Source organism: Artibeus jamaicensis, unplaced genomic scaffold (genome assembly GCF_021234435.1).
Source record: "Artibeus jamaicensis isolate MK-2021 breed Jamaican fruit bat unplaced genomic scaffold, CSHL_Jam_final contig_3182, whole genome shotgun sequence".
NCBI lineage: Eukaryota > Metazoa > Chordata > Mammalia > Chiroptera > Phyllostomidae > Artibeus > Artibeus jamaicensis.
The window spans coordinates 1,652,734-1,671,495 of record NW_026521742.1 but is presented as its reverse complement, the minus strand read 5'-3'; the positions used below and the strand labels follow the sequence as shown (position 1 = coordinate 1,671,495).

The window sequence follows — 18,762 nt, the reverse complement described above, 5'->3', positions numbered from 1 at the left end:
ATTTCATGTATTAGATATCAATGAATTTTGAGTTCTTTCTTATTTTGCATAAGTAAATAGAATGTACATCACCCACCCAGTGTGTGGCCTCCGCCCCAGGGCGTGGCCTTGCGCAGCCACTTTGGTAGCCACACCCACTGCACAAGGCCACACCCACTTTGGCCGCCACTACTGCAGCACACAGCGCACATGCTGGCACACCCGGCACCGCTTGGCCTCTCCCACCTACTTACCCCTCTCTTAGCTTTCCCCACACCACTGAGGGTTCTTGAAGGGGTGTGGCTCATATTTTTTAAAACAAACCCCAAACCTCCGGTATCTGTTCCAAGGCTCAGGGGTTTATGAGAGTGAAGGCCCCGCCTTTGTGCTTCTGGCAGAGCAAGCGGGCTGGCAAACCTCTACAGGGACAAGCTCCCTGGCTTTCCCTGATGAGCCTACAAGTGTTTGTAAGTCCTGTGATGGACTAGGCTGAGATGCGAGAGATTTTTAACGGGCAAGCCAGGGTGAGAGTCAAATCAGCGCTACCTGTCATAAGAACCATGGTGTGAGTGGAAAATGTATTTGGAATAAAAATTCTTGGTGACCTATAGACAGACATACATCAGTCTCCTTCCTTTCAATTTGCTATACAAACATACCAATAAACCTCTTTTAAAAATGTTTAACTGACTTTTATAATCAGGAAAGATTTTTGGAGCCATGCAGGTTAAATTTCTTATTTTAAAATCAGGCTCCCTGGTAACAGAGGTGGATGAGGACTCAGATCTCCTGGTGGGCAGGCCATGCAGTCACTGAGGGGTAGTCTTGCTGGTTGTACTAGCTGGGTTGAGGCTAATCGTGTGCAGACCGATGGTGGTAATTGCTGGAGGGAGGTTGCTCGTCCTTCTGGGAGCCTCTGGGTACAGGGCAATTGATAGCTCTGTACACAGATCCTTTAATCTCTGTGTTCGTCATTGAAGTGGCTAGGTGTGCTCCTTTAGGGCTTGAGAATTTACTCGATGGGCTGAACCTGTTCAATTCAGTTCCTTCATATCAGTTCACTCTTTATTTATCATTTATACAAACCCATTGGCCTTAGCCTAGAGTTTTCTGTCTTCTATCAAGGCATGCAAGCTACCAGAGAGCTCCCCCAACCCTTTGTGCTTTTTCACCACTGATTTCATAAGCAGCTGACACACAAGAAATATTTAGCTCATTATGTTCTCGCATACCTAACATATATCAGGCAGGTTCTTAAATTTTTGGTGTCACTGCCCACAGTGGGAATCTGATGAAAGTTATGGATCTTTTCCGTAGAAAAATGACCATATGATCCACACGCAATTTTTTTTGTTTGTTTCTGGTTGAGGGTGTTTGTGAACTTCTGAAGACTACTCTGGGCACCTTTGTGGGAAGGAGCTGGTTAGAGACAAGGAACAGCATTTTTGAGAAGAATTGAAGATGCAGCTCAAGTTAGACACCGCCTCTTGGTAATGTTCCCAAGATTTCCTTTGATGCAGTTTTCCCTTGGTACACTCTGTTGCCTGAGTGCATGGGTGCGAGAAAAAGGTGGTCAGATAGATTTGGAGATGGGGATTGCCAGGCTGGTGCAGTGGGAGGCCATGTATATGAGTGTGTGTGTGTGAATTGTGGCCACTACTGGGAATGTGTTTGACATTGATGCTTACCCAGAACTCCGGAGTTAACAGGGAAGGTAGATAAAGAACTTGGGGGGCATAAAAGGGCTTAGATACCTGAGAGGGAGGGAAGACTGGTGGCTGCTGCAGGAGAGAGACTGGAATTGAGAAAAGGAGAGGAGAAAGCTAAGGAGTGGTGGTCACAGGGTGGGGACTGCAGGAGTGGGGCACTTCTGTGTGAGGACAGGCTGTGGGGTGTGACCGAGTGTCTGGAGTGTCAGAGGAGCGAAGAAGCTGTCCAGGATGAAAGAAGAAGGTGAGAAGCCTCTAAGATTCATGATAAGATAATCAGTTAATTTAGGTAAGGCACCTCTTTGACTTTAGAGGGAGAAAAGAAAGCTCTCTGAAGTGAGTCTTGTCTGGAAACCTCATTACTCGAGGCTATTTCCTCCACTTTGCTTCCTGTCTCCTACTCCCAAATTGGCACGTGCCTGGGAGCCACACCTACCTGTGGAGAGCCACTTACTACTGGGGACTGTGTAGCCCACTGCATCAACCTCTCCAGTTTCAGTCCTGTGGCCCAGTGAATGCTCAGAAATGATCTTTGCAGGCCCTGCCCCCATCACCATAGACTGTGCCGGGTTCCATCTGTAGTGCGACTATACCAACACCTGACTCACCTGGGTATTCAGTGAGATGCTGCGGGCACCATGCTTGCCCAGTGCCTGCCATGTGGTAACTGCTCAGTAACTCAGGTTTCTTTCTGCTCAACACATTTTGTGTCCAACACCCTGGTTAAAAACTGTTCCTTCTGCTTCCAGTGTGGCTTTTTCATTTAACTGGTTTGTATTCACTTCCTGGTACATTATTCATAGTAAAAACCATAAAAATGATATCAAACCTAGGTCTAGGGTTCCCAGGGATGAAATACAATGCTTGTTATGTGTTTCCATGCACTTTTCTACGTTAAAAATCAACATTTAAAATAATAAATAAGCAACACACCAAAACAAAAAATAAAAACTTTAGTGAGATCAAAACGATGCAGTTGGAAACCTTCAGGTTCATTGCCTGATCTTTATTCCTTGGCAGTTGTATTTCATTTTGAGGCCCAAGGAATTAAATGGATCAACCAGGAGCTTTGAATTCCATTATTTGACAACTCCTGGTTTTAGGAAAAGAAAGAGATTTTGGAAATCCAGGACCCCAGGTATGCTTCTTATAATGAAATGCGCCTAGAGGTGTGGGTGGACACAGAAACTGTGATTCTGATGGTTAGAATTTTCACACAGTGGGAACCCACCCAGCCCACTAACGCCTGGCCTGGCTCCCAAAGTAACAGAATCCAAGTCTCCAGGCCAGATTTTCCCTCTAGCCATTCCTGGCCACGCAAAACGGAGCTGCGAGCACACAGAAAGGGATGTCTTCATCGTCACCCGGGATGGAACCGACCTGCCCGTTTGGGCGGTGCTGAGAACCGAAGGGTCCCTCCAACGCCCGCAGCAGCCAACATGACTTGACTGCCCCCATCCCACGCGGTGCCGACTCCCTGGGCGCCCCCACCCTTTCCGTGTGCGCGCGCAGGAGCCGGCAAGCCGGGGAGCTGTGCGCTCGGCAGCCTGCGGGCGGCGGCCGATAGGCTCTCGGGGAGTGGGTGGCCAGGGGCGGCGGCGGTGGCAGCAGAGGAGCTAGCGCTGGAGCCAGTCCCCTCGGGCCGCGCCCCGCCGCCACCTGCGCGTCCCCCCTTCACCTCGCCCCCCCTTGCCCGACTCTCCAGTGCGGGTGCGTGTGGGCTCTCGGTGCCGCAGCAGCGATATCACTGCGTCCGACAATTAGGAGGCTCGTCGTTTGGTTCCTAGGGGCGCGGGACGAGCGGTGCTGCCCATTCCGGCGAGCGGAGGGTGCGCGGCGCGAGTCCCTCCCGCCGTGCTCCCCGCGACGTTTTCGGAGGGGGTAGAGAACTGCTGTGACTTTTAAGGTCGGACTCCTCCTTCCGGCCAGCCTCCAGACGCGCCAGCCCGTAGAGAGGCCGGTGTGACCGGCAGGCCCCGAAGACTCACGGCGTGGTGTTAGGACTTGGAACGCGTCCCGGAGCCCGCAGCTCAGTGTGCGCTGGTTAGTTTGAAGCGGGGTCGGGTGTCCCCGGGCGAGAGGGGCGGAAAGGACGTCGCGCTCTGCCCCGTCGCCCACCCCCTACTGTTGTCCCCACTTTGAGAGTAACTGAGACTTGAGCGTGACTGCGGAGACGCGAGGATGCGGATGCCGGGCGCGGGCTTTCCTTCCCTCTGCCCGGAGTGATGGGGCGCGCTGGTGAGCGGAACAAAGGAGCCCGCCCTGGGGAGTGGGTCCTAGGCTGAAGACCACGGGTCCCTCTTCGCGACGGCCGCCTGCGGACTAGGGTGGTTTATTCCTTGCGTGTGGGCGACAAACCCTGAGCAGGGCACCTGCGCGCCTCTCTCACCCCGGCGCCGGGGCAGCCCCGTCTGCCCGCCCCCTGGCCCCAGAGGTCCGCTGTTCCCGCCGCCCCACTCCTGGCGGCCTGAGGTCCAGCAAGGAACCACTTGCTGGCGCGGAAGAGAGGCCCCGGTGCCCCGGGCCCTTCACGGAGAAGGCGAGGCACCTGGAAGGGGCCGCGCGCCGTGGAGTAAGCAGGCATCTCTGGGGACACTTCTACGGACCCAGGGCTTCCACGAGAGCGAGCGATTTTGTTCTCCCCTTGAGCGCCTTGTTCTCTCAACCGTCTCCACTGCCAGAGCATCGCGCTGCAGGGTCGGGAGAGACTGGAATTCTCGCCGGTCGTCCGGAGTGTGAGGCTCGCACGGCCCCGGCTGCCCCGCGCCTCGCCGGAGCCCGAAAGGGCGCGGGTCCGCAGTGAGGGCCGGCCGGGCGTGTTTGATGGCTTCACTGAGAAGAGTCAAAGTGCTGTTGGTGTTGAACTTGATAGCGGTGGCCGGCTTCGTGCTCTTTCTGGCCAAGTGCCGGCCCATCGCAGTGCGCAGCGGAGACGCCTTCCACGAGATTCGGCCGCGCGCGGAGGCGACCAACCTCAGCGCGCACAGCGCCAGCCCCATCCAGGATGCAGTCCTGAAGCGCTTGTCGCTGCTGGAGGACATCGTCTACCGGCAACTGAATGGTAAGGACGCCAGCCAGTGTGCCCACGGGGCTCAGCAAACCCCTGGGGCCTTGCGCGCGCCTCAGGAGAGCGGGCATCTCCTGGTTCCTGCGGGTTTCCCATTGCCCTCTCTGTCCTGTCTTGGCCAGGACGCAGGGGCTACTGGCCCGCCTGCTAGGAAGAATTTATCTATAAGTTTGCTTTTACTGTGGAAACATGCCAGTGGAACTGGCTCCCGGTCCCCGTGTGCAGGCGCGTGCAGGAATGCTTACCGGGTGACTCCATCCCAAGTACAGAAACCAGTCGTTGAGCCAAATGGGACTGGAGGCGCAGACTGACTTAGAGGAAATAGCTCTTACAGCTTAGTGTTTGGTGGAGTCTGACTGGGAGGAACATTGATAGGGTTAAATGTTTGCAGAGTCAAGGCCTCAGGTTTGGAGCTAATGCACTTTGATAGTGAGTTGGATGAGGCGGCTGCACAGCTAATAATGAGGACTCCTCCTCCATCCCGCAGCTTAGGTGGAGGCTGCTCTTAAAAACACACCTGGCTTCTCTGCCGGAGAGCTGCCTGAGGGTGTTGTTAAAGTTCTCAGTGGGTTGGGGAAGCAGGTTTTTACAGTGTTGTAAAGCAGGTCGTGCCACCCACTTACAGCAGGTCCTCCAATAACGTGGATTCCTCCAACCTCATTTCCTTAAAACATTGATGAGATGCTGTAGCAACTTAACTCTTGCTTATACACCATGTAGCCTGTGGTAAAATTTGTTTCCTTCTACCAGTCTTCTTAAAGTCACAGAACCTCTCCACGGTGTGAGGTGAGGACTTACTGTAATGACAGCTGTCAGAGTCTGTCCCAGCTAAAATGTTCTCCTCAGTGTTTAGGAACAGAGGGAGACTTAGTGTGCTCTGGTCACATCTGAGCACACTAGGTGCAGGGACTTACAGGTCACTGTACACTTGCCGTCCCCAAGGTCAGATTGAGCACTCCCTACTGGCAGTGCTCCAGGGTGTGCACAGCTGGTGTGTAAGTCAGATCAAGGCTGCTTCCTTCCTTTCTGAGTTTCTAACACATGTTCTCATGGTGGTTCCAGAATCACAGGTAATCATGAAGCTAACAATAGTTGGTGGGTTTCGTGCCCTGTGTCAGACTCTGTGCAGATGTGCTATTGGTGCATTATCTCAAGGAGTGTTCCCATCAATCCAAGGAGGCTCCATCCCATCCCTGTATCCAATATGAGAAAAGGAGGCTGGGAGAGGTTGACTTGCCTGGTGTCCTGCAGCTAGAAAGCAGTCGAGTCTGGAGTCAGAACCGGTTCTCTGGTTTACCCCAGAGCCTATATTCTTGACAACTTCTATCTACTGTTTCCTCCTAATTCTAAGGAGCATTACATTTGAGGACAAGAAGATTCTACATTAGCAAGATGCAACTCAGCCATCTTCCCTGCAGACGAGGCCTGTGGTGGGGGAAGGATGACACCACACTCTTCTTTTTCTGCTCTCCAATGATGCCTTCTGGGTCCTTCTGGGTGGGACGTGGTCAGACCTCTGGGCATCCTCTGAAAGGACCTTTTGGTCTTCTCCATGTCAGTCAGCAAATATCCAGGGGGTGCCTTGAACTTGTAACAGCAGTGGGAACCTATGGTCTCACCAACCCCTCACAGACAATGTGGCCTGGCCATCGATGTAACCTGCTTTTGGGGTCATGAGAGAGCTGGCTCCTCTCCTGAGTGTCAAAAAATCGAGGCACAGAATGAAACAAGATGCACAGTTAATTTCTGGAGGAATTAGAAGCTTACTGGGCAGTCCTTATTATTCTACACAGATACCTGGGGATGCCCACAGGCGTACCCATAGGACACCAAAACAGAGTGCAGGACAGCCTGAGCTCCTTCACTGTCAGGCTGTACTCGGGGACACATGTCAAGTTAGTATTGGTTTCAATTAAGAAACGAAATATAATATAGGCATGCATCCCTAGTATCCCACATAGGAAAATGGAATTCCAGATGGTATCGCCCAAATGCTGCAGACATGCACGGACTCATTTAGTCTTTGCAGCACCCTGGGAGATGGATGCTGTTATTCTGCCCACCTGCCAGGAAAATGGTTAATAGTCAGCAGCACAGCCAGGGAGTTGAAGAACTGGCACTTGAACTTGGACAGTCTGGTTCTGGAATTGAGGCTCTTAGCTGCTGTACCAGCAAGTCTGGACCCATGTGCCTCAAAGTCACATGGAGGGCCTGTTAAGACAGATTTCTGGGCCTCGCCACCAGAGTCTCTGACTCCGTAGATCTGGGGCGAGGGCCCAAGACTTTGTACCTCCGACAAGCTTGTGGCCTGGCCCATGTTCCACTGCCATCTACTCTACTGCCTACACCAAGCAAAGGAAAAAAATCCATGTGCCTGCCAACACCAGCTGGTGGGGGTGGGGATTTCTGAGAAGCCAAAAGCTTGCTACTGATAATGGGCTGGGGGCTCTGGCTTCCATCATGCAAATGATTCCCAGAGTTAGTTTGAGTGACCAGCACTTGGGACTGGTGGGGTCAGGGGCTATGAGTGGGGAGAGAAGACAAAGTTTTCTTGACTTGCAGCCTCTGAGGAAGACTTGGAAGAAGGCTAGGTTGAGAGCTTTTCCTGGGCAAGCCAGAAATTCAGCTGCAGCTAGGTAGGTGTTGTCTTCTTGGCTATAGAGTGTAATTTGTAGTGACATGATACCTGGAGAAAGAGAGCAGGGAGTTGTGAAATGGAGAGGAGCCACTGCTCCCCACAGCCCTCACCCCCTCCCTGCACGGCCTCCTTTGCCTTTGCTTGTTTCCAGTACCGGAGTCCCACCGGTGCGTGTGCTAGGCCTGCAGGGGCCGCCTGCTGCAGTGGGAGGGTGGCGATGGGAGAAGAGGTCTCCCAGTGCCTCTGCGATGGGACCTGCATTGCCATGTCCATTTGCCCTGCAGCCTGTTCCATCCTTTACTACTGAAGGAGGAGAGGGACACCTTGACCTCTGCATTCTTTATTCTTCAGGATTTTGGAGGATCTGCAAGAGCCAGGCACTGGGCATACAGCAGGAACAGGGCCACCTGGGTCCAGCCCTTGGGTGCAAAGTGGGAGCTGGAGTTTTAAAGGTTGCTCATCTTTCTCACACCTTTCCTGTGGACTCCCATGAAGCCCCAGCAGCAGGGACTCCTGGAGGGTTCCACCTCCCTGGCTGTGAGCACGGTCACCCTCCTGCTGTTTTCCTTGAAGGTCCAGAGAGGGGCCCCTGGACTAGGGGGCTTCCGATGACCCAGGCTTCCTTAAGACTGGCCTCTCTGCTAAGACTCCCAGTTCCAAGGTCCTGAATCCTGCCTTTTGAAAAATGGGTTGTAGTTGTTATTGTTTTTGTTTTTCTTAAATACAGGCTGAGAATGACATTTTAAAGTGACAGTGAAGATGCTGGAGACGGTGGAGAGAGCACATGGAAATGAATTAGTGTTTTCTCTCCAGATTCCCTCTCCTATCTGCTCTTCCACTCTTTCCGTGAGGCCCCACTGCTGGCCCCGGCCTTTGTGGCGGTGTCCTTTAACCCAGCACCCTGCCTCTGGTCTCTCACCCCTCTCTTCCACTGAGCATGCTGGCTCCAGCCATCTGAGTGGAAAGCACCACCTTCTAAGGCCCCCAAACCTTCCAGGGGCTCTCTGTTTCCTGAGGAATCATGGTCAGACTTGGAGGCAGGCAGGGCCTGCCACAGTCCGCTCCAGTCCACCTCTCCCAAGTGCCCACCCTGGCCCAGTGTCCTCTGCCTCCTCGAGCCAGACTGATCGACTTGCTGAAATACCTCTCATCTGCCTCCAGACTGTAGTCTCCACATTTTAGCCCCAGGCTTTGACAAGTTCTAGCTCCCCTGGTTTGCTCTCCTGGCCCCTTTTCACATTCATCCTTTAAAGCTTGGCCGAAAGTCATAGGCTGGGCGTGGGGAAGTTGTGCCAGGCCGCATGATCTGAGCTCTTCCTGCTCTGAGTTCCCTGAGGCTTTGTTGTCAGTGACTTTTTGCACCATATTTGGGACTTTCTAATACCACCTCTATCCTGCCATGGTCAGGCCTGGCCCACATAAACTCCTGTGGGGTCCTCCATGCCTTCTGTCTACCTTTCTGTGGTAGCCTTGGAGTCCTCCTCTTGGCAGCATACAAAATGATCCTTGGTCACTGAGTGACCGCGTGGAACAGTGCACTACCTTCCCTAGCTCTGTCTCAATGTTTCTGTGCACTGGAGCATCTGTTAAACCATTGGGATTTTGGAGTTTATCTGTTATAGCAGCTGGTGTTAATTACCCTGACTAGTTCCACTAGGCATGGTTAGAACACTTGTTTTCTTAAGTGACAGTCCAGACTATCTATTGTAGGTTTCTGTCCTCCATTAAGGTGATCAGCGTCTGCCACAGCACCTGGCCCATAATGTGGTCATCTAAGGTTTATTGGTTGATTGATTGGATGGGAGCTAGTTTTAGGAGGTAATTGGCAGCCACAGGAGAAATAACCTCGACACCATAAAGGCTGAGTTGGGTTGGGTGAATGTGGTCAGGGGAAGAAGCTGGAAAGCCTTAGCCGGGGAGACCGAGTGTGAGGAAGCCATCTTGCCCGCATTATTGTGTCTGCACATCTTGCCAACACCATCTTGCCTGCCTCATCTTGCCTGTACCACCTTGAGGCTGCTCTCGTCCTTCATCTGCTTGACTGAAGGGCATCCGATCCCTGTGAGGAGCTTGGAGGTGAAGCAGTCATCCAGATGAGGGACCAGCACAGTCCAGTATGTCTTCTTTGAAGATGTAATTTTATAACATGAATATGTTTTGTTTCTTTTTCTGTAGAATAAAACTAATTTGTATTTATTGTAAAGAATTAGGAAAATCTGAATAAAGTCACACAAAAGAAAATAATAATGTGTTAAACTATTTTTGAAAATGGTGACATGGTGGTTTGGCACCAGCATTAGGAAAATGGACCTCGGGACAGGCGGGTTTCTTGTTAGAATTCCCATGCAACTGTATCCATGACTTTTGGCTTTCTATCACCTTCTGAGAATTTTATTTGTTTCTGTCATTTTAGAGCTGAGAAAGGTGAGAAATGGATCCAAAGTGACTTAGCTTAGATGACACAGCCAGTGAAGGGCAGAGCCAAGTTTTCTGAATTCCAGGGTACTTTTCCCCCAGTCCAGCACCCTCCGGAGAGGTTTAGGGGCAGGCAATGGAGGCGTGTGATGTTCCACTTGCCCCACGCAAGCCCTGAGCTCTGGCTGTCAATCCTGTCCCCCATCAGAGCCCCCGTGCAATGAATGGAAAAGGCACACATCACTCACTGCTTTGTTCACCATGCCCAGGGCAGCTCTGTCATAAGTGGAAGTGCAATCAATTCAGGTTAGGTTACAAATTTAGATTTCAGAAGGATATTGAATGGAAGCAGGGTTCCTTGAAGAAATTGAAAGTCTTTGTGGGAATGGAGAAAAGTCAAAATTACCTATCCTAGGCCTGCCTCCAAGCTACATAGGTAGACAAGTCTAGAGTCTGAGCCACAGAAAAGCAAAACGTCCCTAAATAACCCAAGGGCAGCCCACCCAGCCTGACACAGAAGCCAAACCCACCAGACAGGAAAAGTGAGTTGTCGCAGAGGGTCAGAGGTAGAGATTTGCTGTATAGGCCTCCAGGGTGGGATCAGAAAAAGAGGGATGATGTTTGAAGGCATCTCTTCATGGATGCCGGACTGGCCCACAGCTGTTTCCTCTTTCCTGCTGGGATATAGATGTGCTCCTATGGGCTGCAGGGCACGGTGGTGCCAGCATTTCCTGTGGGAAGGAGGTAAGAGGGAGAAGCAGAGGGCCAATGTTGGTATGAAAATCCATCACTGCAATGAGCATCAGAGGAACCAGGGCAGTGTGGGTCTTCTTCTCTTGCCTGCAGGATTTCAGCAGGGCTCCGTGGGGCCCAGGTGTGAGAAAGGCTCAGTCATGGAAGCCAGGGCCTGGGCACTGGAGGGAGGCTCACTTTATGTACCACTGACAGACTGACAGCACTTGGAGGCAGCAGTTCCTCCTGAAGGGATGGGGAAGGCAGTTTCTGGACAGTCCTCTGATGCAGGAACATCTGTACTGGCCTGGGTGTGTGCTGCAGGCACCCTCTGAGCCCAGCCCATCAGTACCCAGGAAAGGCCGCCAGTATCCTTCTCTAGGAGGCAATCCAAACCCCCTCGACCTTTGGTTTTGCTGAATCAGGAGTGTCCTTTGTGGACAGGAAGAAGGCTCAGTAATTAGACCTAACAACAAGGGGAAGAAGGAATGTGGGCACAGTGAGGCCCACATCAAGTGGAGAGAGGACCTAAGATTAGACAGCCTCCCACTCTTTAAGAATATAATTTTAGAAGAAAGGTTGTTAGGGGTCAGGCACACTGGGTTTGGTTTTTGTTGTATTGTTTATTACCTGTGTGACCTTGGGTAGATCACTTCACCTCTCAACTGTGCAGCAGGGTTGTTCTAACTTGGGGTGAATCAGGATTCAAAGTGTCTTGCATGAGCTATGGGGCCCAATGCATGGCAGCTGGGAGAATGCCAACTGCTTAAAGGTAGGAACCTTGCATACCTGCTCCTTGTCATATCCCTGATGCTGAGAACTGTACTGGCTCATAGTAGGTGCTTAGCAAATCTTTCTGGAATGAGTGACTGGGCAGCTAGCCCTGCGTGGTGGCAGAGGGTGGTCATTGTTCTCTGACATAGAGGACTCAAGAGGAGTGAGAGGAGGTCCTTCTTCTTTGACTTGCTTGGACTCTGAATTAACTTGAGATCCTTCTTTTCATGTATGTTTGAGGCCAACTCTGTTTCCTTTTCCTTTCTAACCACCTCCCCATGCACCCCACTTACTTATAATGGTGAGGCCTTTCAGTCATCACTTTTGAGGCCTAAGAGGCCATGGCAGCCTGTACCTGTCAAGTCTCATTACAGAGCATGTTGATCCTTCACACCTGTTAGTGAGCATGTCCACACTGCTGGGCATAGGCCCAGATTACAGAGAGGTACAGACATTACGCCCAACTAGACATTTGTGCTCTGGTTGGAAAGATAGGTTTGTAGCATACACTAGATCCCAGAAGAATATTAGAATGATTATGAAATGGAAATGGTGAGGCTTGAACTTGTACACAGTAGGTGCTTAACCATTGAGTATTGTACTTGAACAGGAGAATACGACAGTTTCGACACATGGACCAGAGGAGGCAGGTAGTGAGAGCACCTGGAGACCTGATGTTGGGGTTCAGCTTATGCTCGGACAGGTGGGACAGTGGGTTAGAACTCAGGAGTTGGGTGTAAAGTGCTGGAGTCACTGGCCCAGATGAGACTCTGGTTCAGGACTCAACCAGCCTTCTGACCTTCAGTGATCCCAGGTACACCTCATTTCAGAGGCCCCCTCCTGGACCATATCCCAAGCTAAGAGTTAGCACCTGGAACTGCTCCCTTTGGAAAATCTGAATCAGCCTTCAAGAGCTCTGACCTGAGTGCTCCCCTCCAGCTTGCCACCACCCCAACTTCATGGGGGCACCCCATCCCCCAGCCATGCCCTTTGTCTCCATCCTTCCATGTTCAGCCAGGAGTTCCCTTATCAGCTTCTCCAGGGTTCTCACCTCTGTGTCCTCTGCTCTGTCCCCCCAGTGACTCCCTAATCAGCTCATTCCAGAAGAAGGCTCCCTCATGGCAGGGGTTGGTGCCTTGAGGATGCATGTTCTGCAGGCTTAGCTGGGCCTGTTTGTCTAGCACCTGGTGATAGGCCTCACTTTCTATTCTCCGGCCTTCCCAAGCCAAAGAGGAAGTAGATGGGCTGGAGGGAGTCTGTGGGAGGCCCTGGTGAGGAGAGCAGAGGAACTATCTGCTCCAAACCAAGCTTTGTCCCAGCTCTGGCTGCTGCAACCACCACATGGGTCTGCCTTCTGAGGCTATTGCCAGGCACCTGAGTCCTCCTGCCCCTTCTGGATTCAGCTGCAATGCTGGGCCTGTTGCAGGGCAGGAGCTGACTCCTCAGCAGTTGCTGAGGGACCAGAAGATGAAACCAAGAAATTCAGGGGAGCCAACTTCCCATGGGGTAGCCTTTGACCATGAGAAAGAGGAACCACAAAAAAGCAGATAAATTGTTCGGCTACCCCAGCAGGAGAGCCTCCCTCCCTCCTTTCTTCCTTCCTTTGTTCCCTCCCTTTCTCCCTCCTTTTCTGTTGCCTGAAATACTTAAAAAAATATAGGATTCATTTGGTTGAAAGACCTTCCTCTGCCTTCATTATTGCTCCTCACAGGTCTTTAGACTGTTCTAACATGTGGATGACAATCGGCTTACCTACTGATAGAGAAGTTTTTGCTTTTAATAATGTTCCTGTCATTGCAGATCCTCAGCCTTGCCATGCATGAGTAATAAACCGCTGCCGTAATTACAGGCGGCCGCATCCAGACACCAACATCCGAGTGTGCTGACAGTTAATAGGGAGCCGGGTTCTACAAGGGCCTCCCTCTACCTCAGACTCAGCTACAATGGCTAATTGTGTGATTAGCGTTTACTGAGCGGTGTATTATGGCTACCCGTGGCTTGTTAGGTGCTGTCTCTCCCTGGTAGAAATAGTATTGAACTAATGGTCAGGAGACCAGGGTTCCCGTCCTACTCTTTTTTTAGGGACCAAAGCTTACAGATGTAAAAATGAGAGCTACAAGACTTTAGGGTCCTTTAGCTATCAGATTATAAATAATACCCATCCACCCATCTTATTAAAATCTCATACATTCTCCAAGGACCAGATTCAGAAGCCCTTTTTATCCTGAAACATTCCCTGGTCACTGTGTCTGAATTAATTGTTCCTTCTTCTGGACTTTAGATTCTGCTTTGCATGGGTCTTCTTTTAGTGCTTGTTTATCTCTGTCTTGCATTATAATGAATTGGTGACATGGTCAGACTCAATACTTTGCAGGACAGTAAGTTTTATTCATTTAAAATAATCCCTCTCTAGGTCATTGAAGAATTAATTCATCAGTGGGAACTTGTTCTCACTTAACAAGCCCAGAAGTAATGATAGGATAGGTTCAGAATCATGAGGTCATTATGATGACATTATAACGTCTTTTCTTGTGATCTGTTCTTCATGGTTGCAAGATGGCTGCTGTAGTTCCAGTCATTGCATCTTTATACAGGGTAGAAAGTACTGTACCACTGGCCACATCTCCTCCTGTTGTTTAATTAGAAAAGAAAATCTGCAGAAGTGTCCCTGACCAGCCTTCAAGAAAATAGTTGATTTCCAGAGAGAGTAAATATAGTGGAGGCCACAGAGGGGAGAAGAAATAGTATTTGCATTGGGAATCCACATCTTCTCTATATCCCCAGTACATTTTTAATGAATTATAAAATGAAGCAGGACTCTGCTACTAGAAACTGAATTAACTAGAATACTCAATTCCTTGGGAATTCTGGTTAACTTGGATTTGACTTGAAGACATCTCATAGATTAAAGTTTCCTGCTGGTTGTTGCTGAGGTGCTTCTTGCAATCATAATAAGAACCCCAAGGGCTGGTCTGGCCTCAACATAGCTGCAATCTGAGAAATGTCTGTGTGGACTGCAGCAAGTAGTAGGGCTGCAGATGAGAGCTCCCTAGCATTTCTAGCTGATAGCATTGCTATCTATAGACTAATACTGACCCAGAACAGACACCCACCAGCTGCCTCTCTGGGTCTTCCTTTGTGAAGCTGGCACTCGCTGACTCCTGGGTGAGGAACTCAGTCTTGACCAGCACGGGCTGGTGCAGGGATTGGAGAGGGGTGCGCTGTGACAGGATGGTGGCAGGGAACCTCACTTCCCTCAGGTTTAGCCGTTACTAGTGTGTAAAGTCATAAAGCTGTTCATTTTAGGGCTGTAATTTATGCTGTGTGAGCTTTAAATCTAGCCCATAATTAAAACAAAATATGAGAAAAGTGAAATTGATATTAAGTTAATTAAAAGGCTTTGCTTATATTTGCAAGGAAATGAGCACAATAAGAATGCTGACAAGTGCACATTGTTAATTTCTTCTTCATTTGGGCAACTCTCAGCAGGCTTCAGGCTGGCTTTGTCTCTGGCTTCCGTCCTGTGCCCTCCCTCCAATCAGATATGCATTATATTGGTATCTTGGTAGCTTTAATTGGGTATGATCGAGTATAGTCTTGTGATGGTCATTTTTTTAATGGGTACCATGCCTTGCATAACAACCATGCCATCCAGCTGAGGGTCCAGGCCCTAAAGGTGTGTATAGGCAGCTTTAGAGCTTGTGTGTCAACATAGAGCTAATGCAGATGGCTAGTGTGTTTCCTTTGTGTCCAGAAGGGAAGCCCTTTGGCTCTGGTGCACCCTTCTTCTCATTCCAGTTCACCGCCTCTGATCTGGGGTTGAACTTTAGTTTGAACTTCCTTGAATATAGGGGACAAAGCTTTTTTATGGTATCATTGATATCAGATCAGGGTCTGAATTAGTGAGGTTGACATCAGGCAGCAAAGAACTACCCTTGTCTCTAGCTGGGATGGCAGAGGCAATGCTGTGTTCACTGTGGACTTTTCCTCTTTCGCACAGGGGTAATCTTTAGTGTCTCCCATACTTAGGTGTGTCCATATGACATGACAGACTTCTGGGCATTGAAGGATGGGTGGAAATGGTGTTTGCCACTGTCAGGCCTAGATCACATAAACTCCCGTGGGGTCTTCCATGCCTTCTCTCTTTACCTTTCTATGGTGGCCTTGGGGTCCACCTCTGGGTGGCATACAAAATGATCATCATTCCCAGAATGACTGCATGGAGCAGAGCACTGCCCTCCTTAGCTCTGCCTTGATGTCTCTGTGCATTGAACTCTCATGCTAAACTATTGAGATTTTGGAGCTTATCTGTTACAGCAGCTGGTATTAGTTATCCTAATTCAGTTAGGCAGGGTTAGAACACTTGTGTCCTAAGTGACATTTCCAGTCTATCTACTGTAGGTTTTTGTCCTTGATTAATATGATCAGCAGATACTGATTAGGCTACACAGTAAGTGATGTGGGGTAATGGCATTAGATTGAAAGTTCCTCATTCTAGACCAGCTTCTCTATCTGCTCTGCTGCTGGCTTTAAGAAAATAGTCTTGCATTGCAATATTCTATTGTTCTATTTACAGAGTGATGGAATGATTATAATCATACCCTACTTATGCTCTGTGTTGGAGCTGAGGGTTAAGTATTGAAATACAGCTAAGTTGTTTGCAATTATAAACAACTAAATAATATATGCATTGTCTTTACTACAGCCTCTGCTGATAGGAACTGGCATTTTTTCAAGATGAGACAAACCAAAAAGGTTAGTTTAAGAATTAGCAATTTAAAGAACATCATGATCTTTGCTACCACTGAATTTTAAATCATGCAAACATTTATGTTTGTGCCAAACTTGCACAGTTTCCTTTAGAGTCATTACTGAAATGCATTCACAAGATAAAAATGTAGTTTGGGGAAGAATATTTAAGAGCTCTTAATGATGCTAAAAACTTTGCTAATTTGCCAAGTTGTTCTAAAATGCACTTCAGTCTTCCTTCCTGCCTACCCATCTTCCAGTTGTTGAACTGATTCCAGGAGATTTGAAGAAAGGGGCTGAGAACAATATTAAAACACACAAATCTCATGAAATATCTTTTCAAGAGCTTTTTTCCTCCTTCATTAGCTGAAGGTGAACAATCATGATGATATAAGAACTCTTGGCCAGTGTTTACTTGCACAAAGCAGTTCTGGTGAAAACAAAAGCTAAACAGTAGTTACTAATGGGTGGTTTGAATTAAACTCTTGTCTGTTACTGCTCTCCAGTAGCCTTTACTCATAGACAGACACTTGGGGAGGAGTAGGCTGCTCTCATTTCTTCCTCCTCATCCTCCTCACTCAGATCTTGGCTTGCTCCCACTGCAGCCAGTGAAGGGCTTGTAGCCCCTCCAGCATCACTACTTGGTGGGTGCTCCAGCTCCCTTTTTAGGGATTTGAAAACCTCAGGCCCCTGGGAATCCAGATCTGTCCTTCCTCTTCTCCACAAGAAAGGATCTAGTGTTAACTGTGTGCATTTTCATTAGAGTGTAAGTTCATGGGTACCTCTCAGGGATGGTTTGGTTGAAAGCCTAATTTTCAGTAGAGAAAGTTCTGTAGCAGTAAATTCCAGACAAGAGCCAGAGGTTGCAGCCCTGATCCCCTAACCAGCGAGACTTCCCTAACCAGCTGATCTCTGGGGGATGCCATGCAATAGACTGAGCACAGACTTTCAAGTTAGACAAAGGGAATCTCAGACTTCCTCTGGCTACTTAACAAAGCCAAGCCAAAGCTTGGATTTTGGGCAACTCACATGACATTGTTAAGCTCTCATTTACCCATCTGAAAGATGGGTGCTACTCTTATAACTATGATAAAGACTGTGCAAGATACTATTTGAAGAGTACTTTGAAGAGTGCCAGTAAATATAGGAGAATGCTGATAAATAATTTTGTTGATACCATAGCAATGCTAGGCAGAATCATTACTGTTCCTTGAAACAAAACCCTTTAGCTTCCCCAGGACTCAGTTTTCTCCTTGATGAAAATTAGACAAGATCTGAAATGTGTTCAACTTCTGTAATTTTATGCATCAGATAGGTAGAGTCAATGATTCAGAGATTGTCTTTTCCTGTGAACAATGGCTGGCCAAGACCGGTTAGATTTGCATACTTTGGCAGCAATAAAAAGCTCAATCTAAAGGAATGAGAAATGATTTTCCTAGGCGTGGTGGTTTAAAAACACATCTGCAAATTCTTTGACAGTATTCACAGCAGGATGTAGAGTTTAATTCCTCTCCCATTGATTATTATGGGCTGGCCTCAATGACTTGCTTCCAGTGCATAAAATTCAATAAAAATGATGTGGACCGACTTCCAAAGCTGGACCATAAAGGGCAATGGCATCTCTGGGGATGTGAATCTTTGAAGCTTTGAGCCACCAAGTCAGAAGTCAGGCAACCCTGAGGCTACCATGCTGGGAGAGACCAGGTAGAGAGAGAGAGAGAGAGAGAGCGCGCACTAGAGCTAGAGCTAGCTCTCTAGCTAAATATATAGACAGACGTGTCCAAGAAGTCTCAGTCATTCCAGCTCCCAACTGTTTTTGTCTTCTCAGTGCAGGTTCCAGACATGTGAGTAATCGAGCTTCAGTCTACTCCACCCACCCCCCTACTGCCCCAAGCCTCCTCAGCTGGTGCCAAGTGGAGCAGTCCCCAGCCCCAAGCCCTGCCCAAACTGCAGATTCATGAGCAAAAGAAATATAGCCGTGCCCTGGCTGGTGTGGCTCAGTGGATTGTGTGCCAGCCTGCAAACCAAAGGGTCACTGGTTTGATTCCCAGTCAGGGCACATGCCTGGGTTTTGGGCCAGGTCCCCAGTATGGGGGCATTCAAGAGGCAACCACACAATGATATTTCTCTCCCTCTCTTTCTCCCTCCCTTTCCTTCTCTAAAAAACAAATACATAACATCTTTTAGAAAAAGAAATGTAGTTGTTCTTTCAAGCCACTAACTTTTGGGGTGGTTTGTTATATAGCAATAAATAACTGGATCACTAGGCCTGTATGCTTATATTTCATGAAGAGTTTTTTTTATTCTCTTAACCATAAGAAATAGGGAATTCCTAATGATAATGATGATGGTAACAGTGCTACTAGTAATAAATATAACAATAGCTAAGACTTATTGTGTACTTGCCTGAAGTACCCGGCACTGTGCTGAAGACTTTTTAAGGATGTAAGAGTGAGTAGTGAATATTGTTTCTCAGTTTTGGATTTATATGCCACTGATAGGATGTGGATAACAGCGTAACTATGGCAGAGGGCGTTAGGTTGGCCAACCATAAGGCATCTTTTAGCTGAGTTTATGACTTTGTCTGGACCCCTGTGCACTGCTGCTCTGTTTAGGTGGGAGAAAGAAGTGTGGCTGGACTGCGATGGCTCCCTCCCATAAAGGCATCACTTAGCTTAGCTAACACACAACATTCTGTG

The 18,762-nt window shown here is 49.0% G+C and overlaps 1 protein-coding gene across 2 annotated transcripts in view; it reads left to right on the top strand.

Moving 5' to 3' along the window:
* Positions 1-2,992: 2,992 nt before the first annotated feature.
* The window catches only part of GALNT17 (polypeptide N-acetylgalactosaminyltransferase 17), a 435,103-nt gene continuing 419,333 nt past the window's right edge, over positions 2,993-18,762 (top strand). Inside the window, exon 1 of one of the 2 annotated variants that reach the window (XM_037135576.2) lies at positions 2,993-4,749. In XM_037135576.2, coding sequence (XP_036991471.1) covers positions 4,512-4,749 — 238 coding nt within the window. In that variant the 5' untranslated portion in view covers positions 2,993-4,511. The remainder of the gene's footprint in view (positions 4,750-18,762) is intronic. The other variant, XM_037135575.2, reaches the window with a different exon arrangement.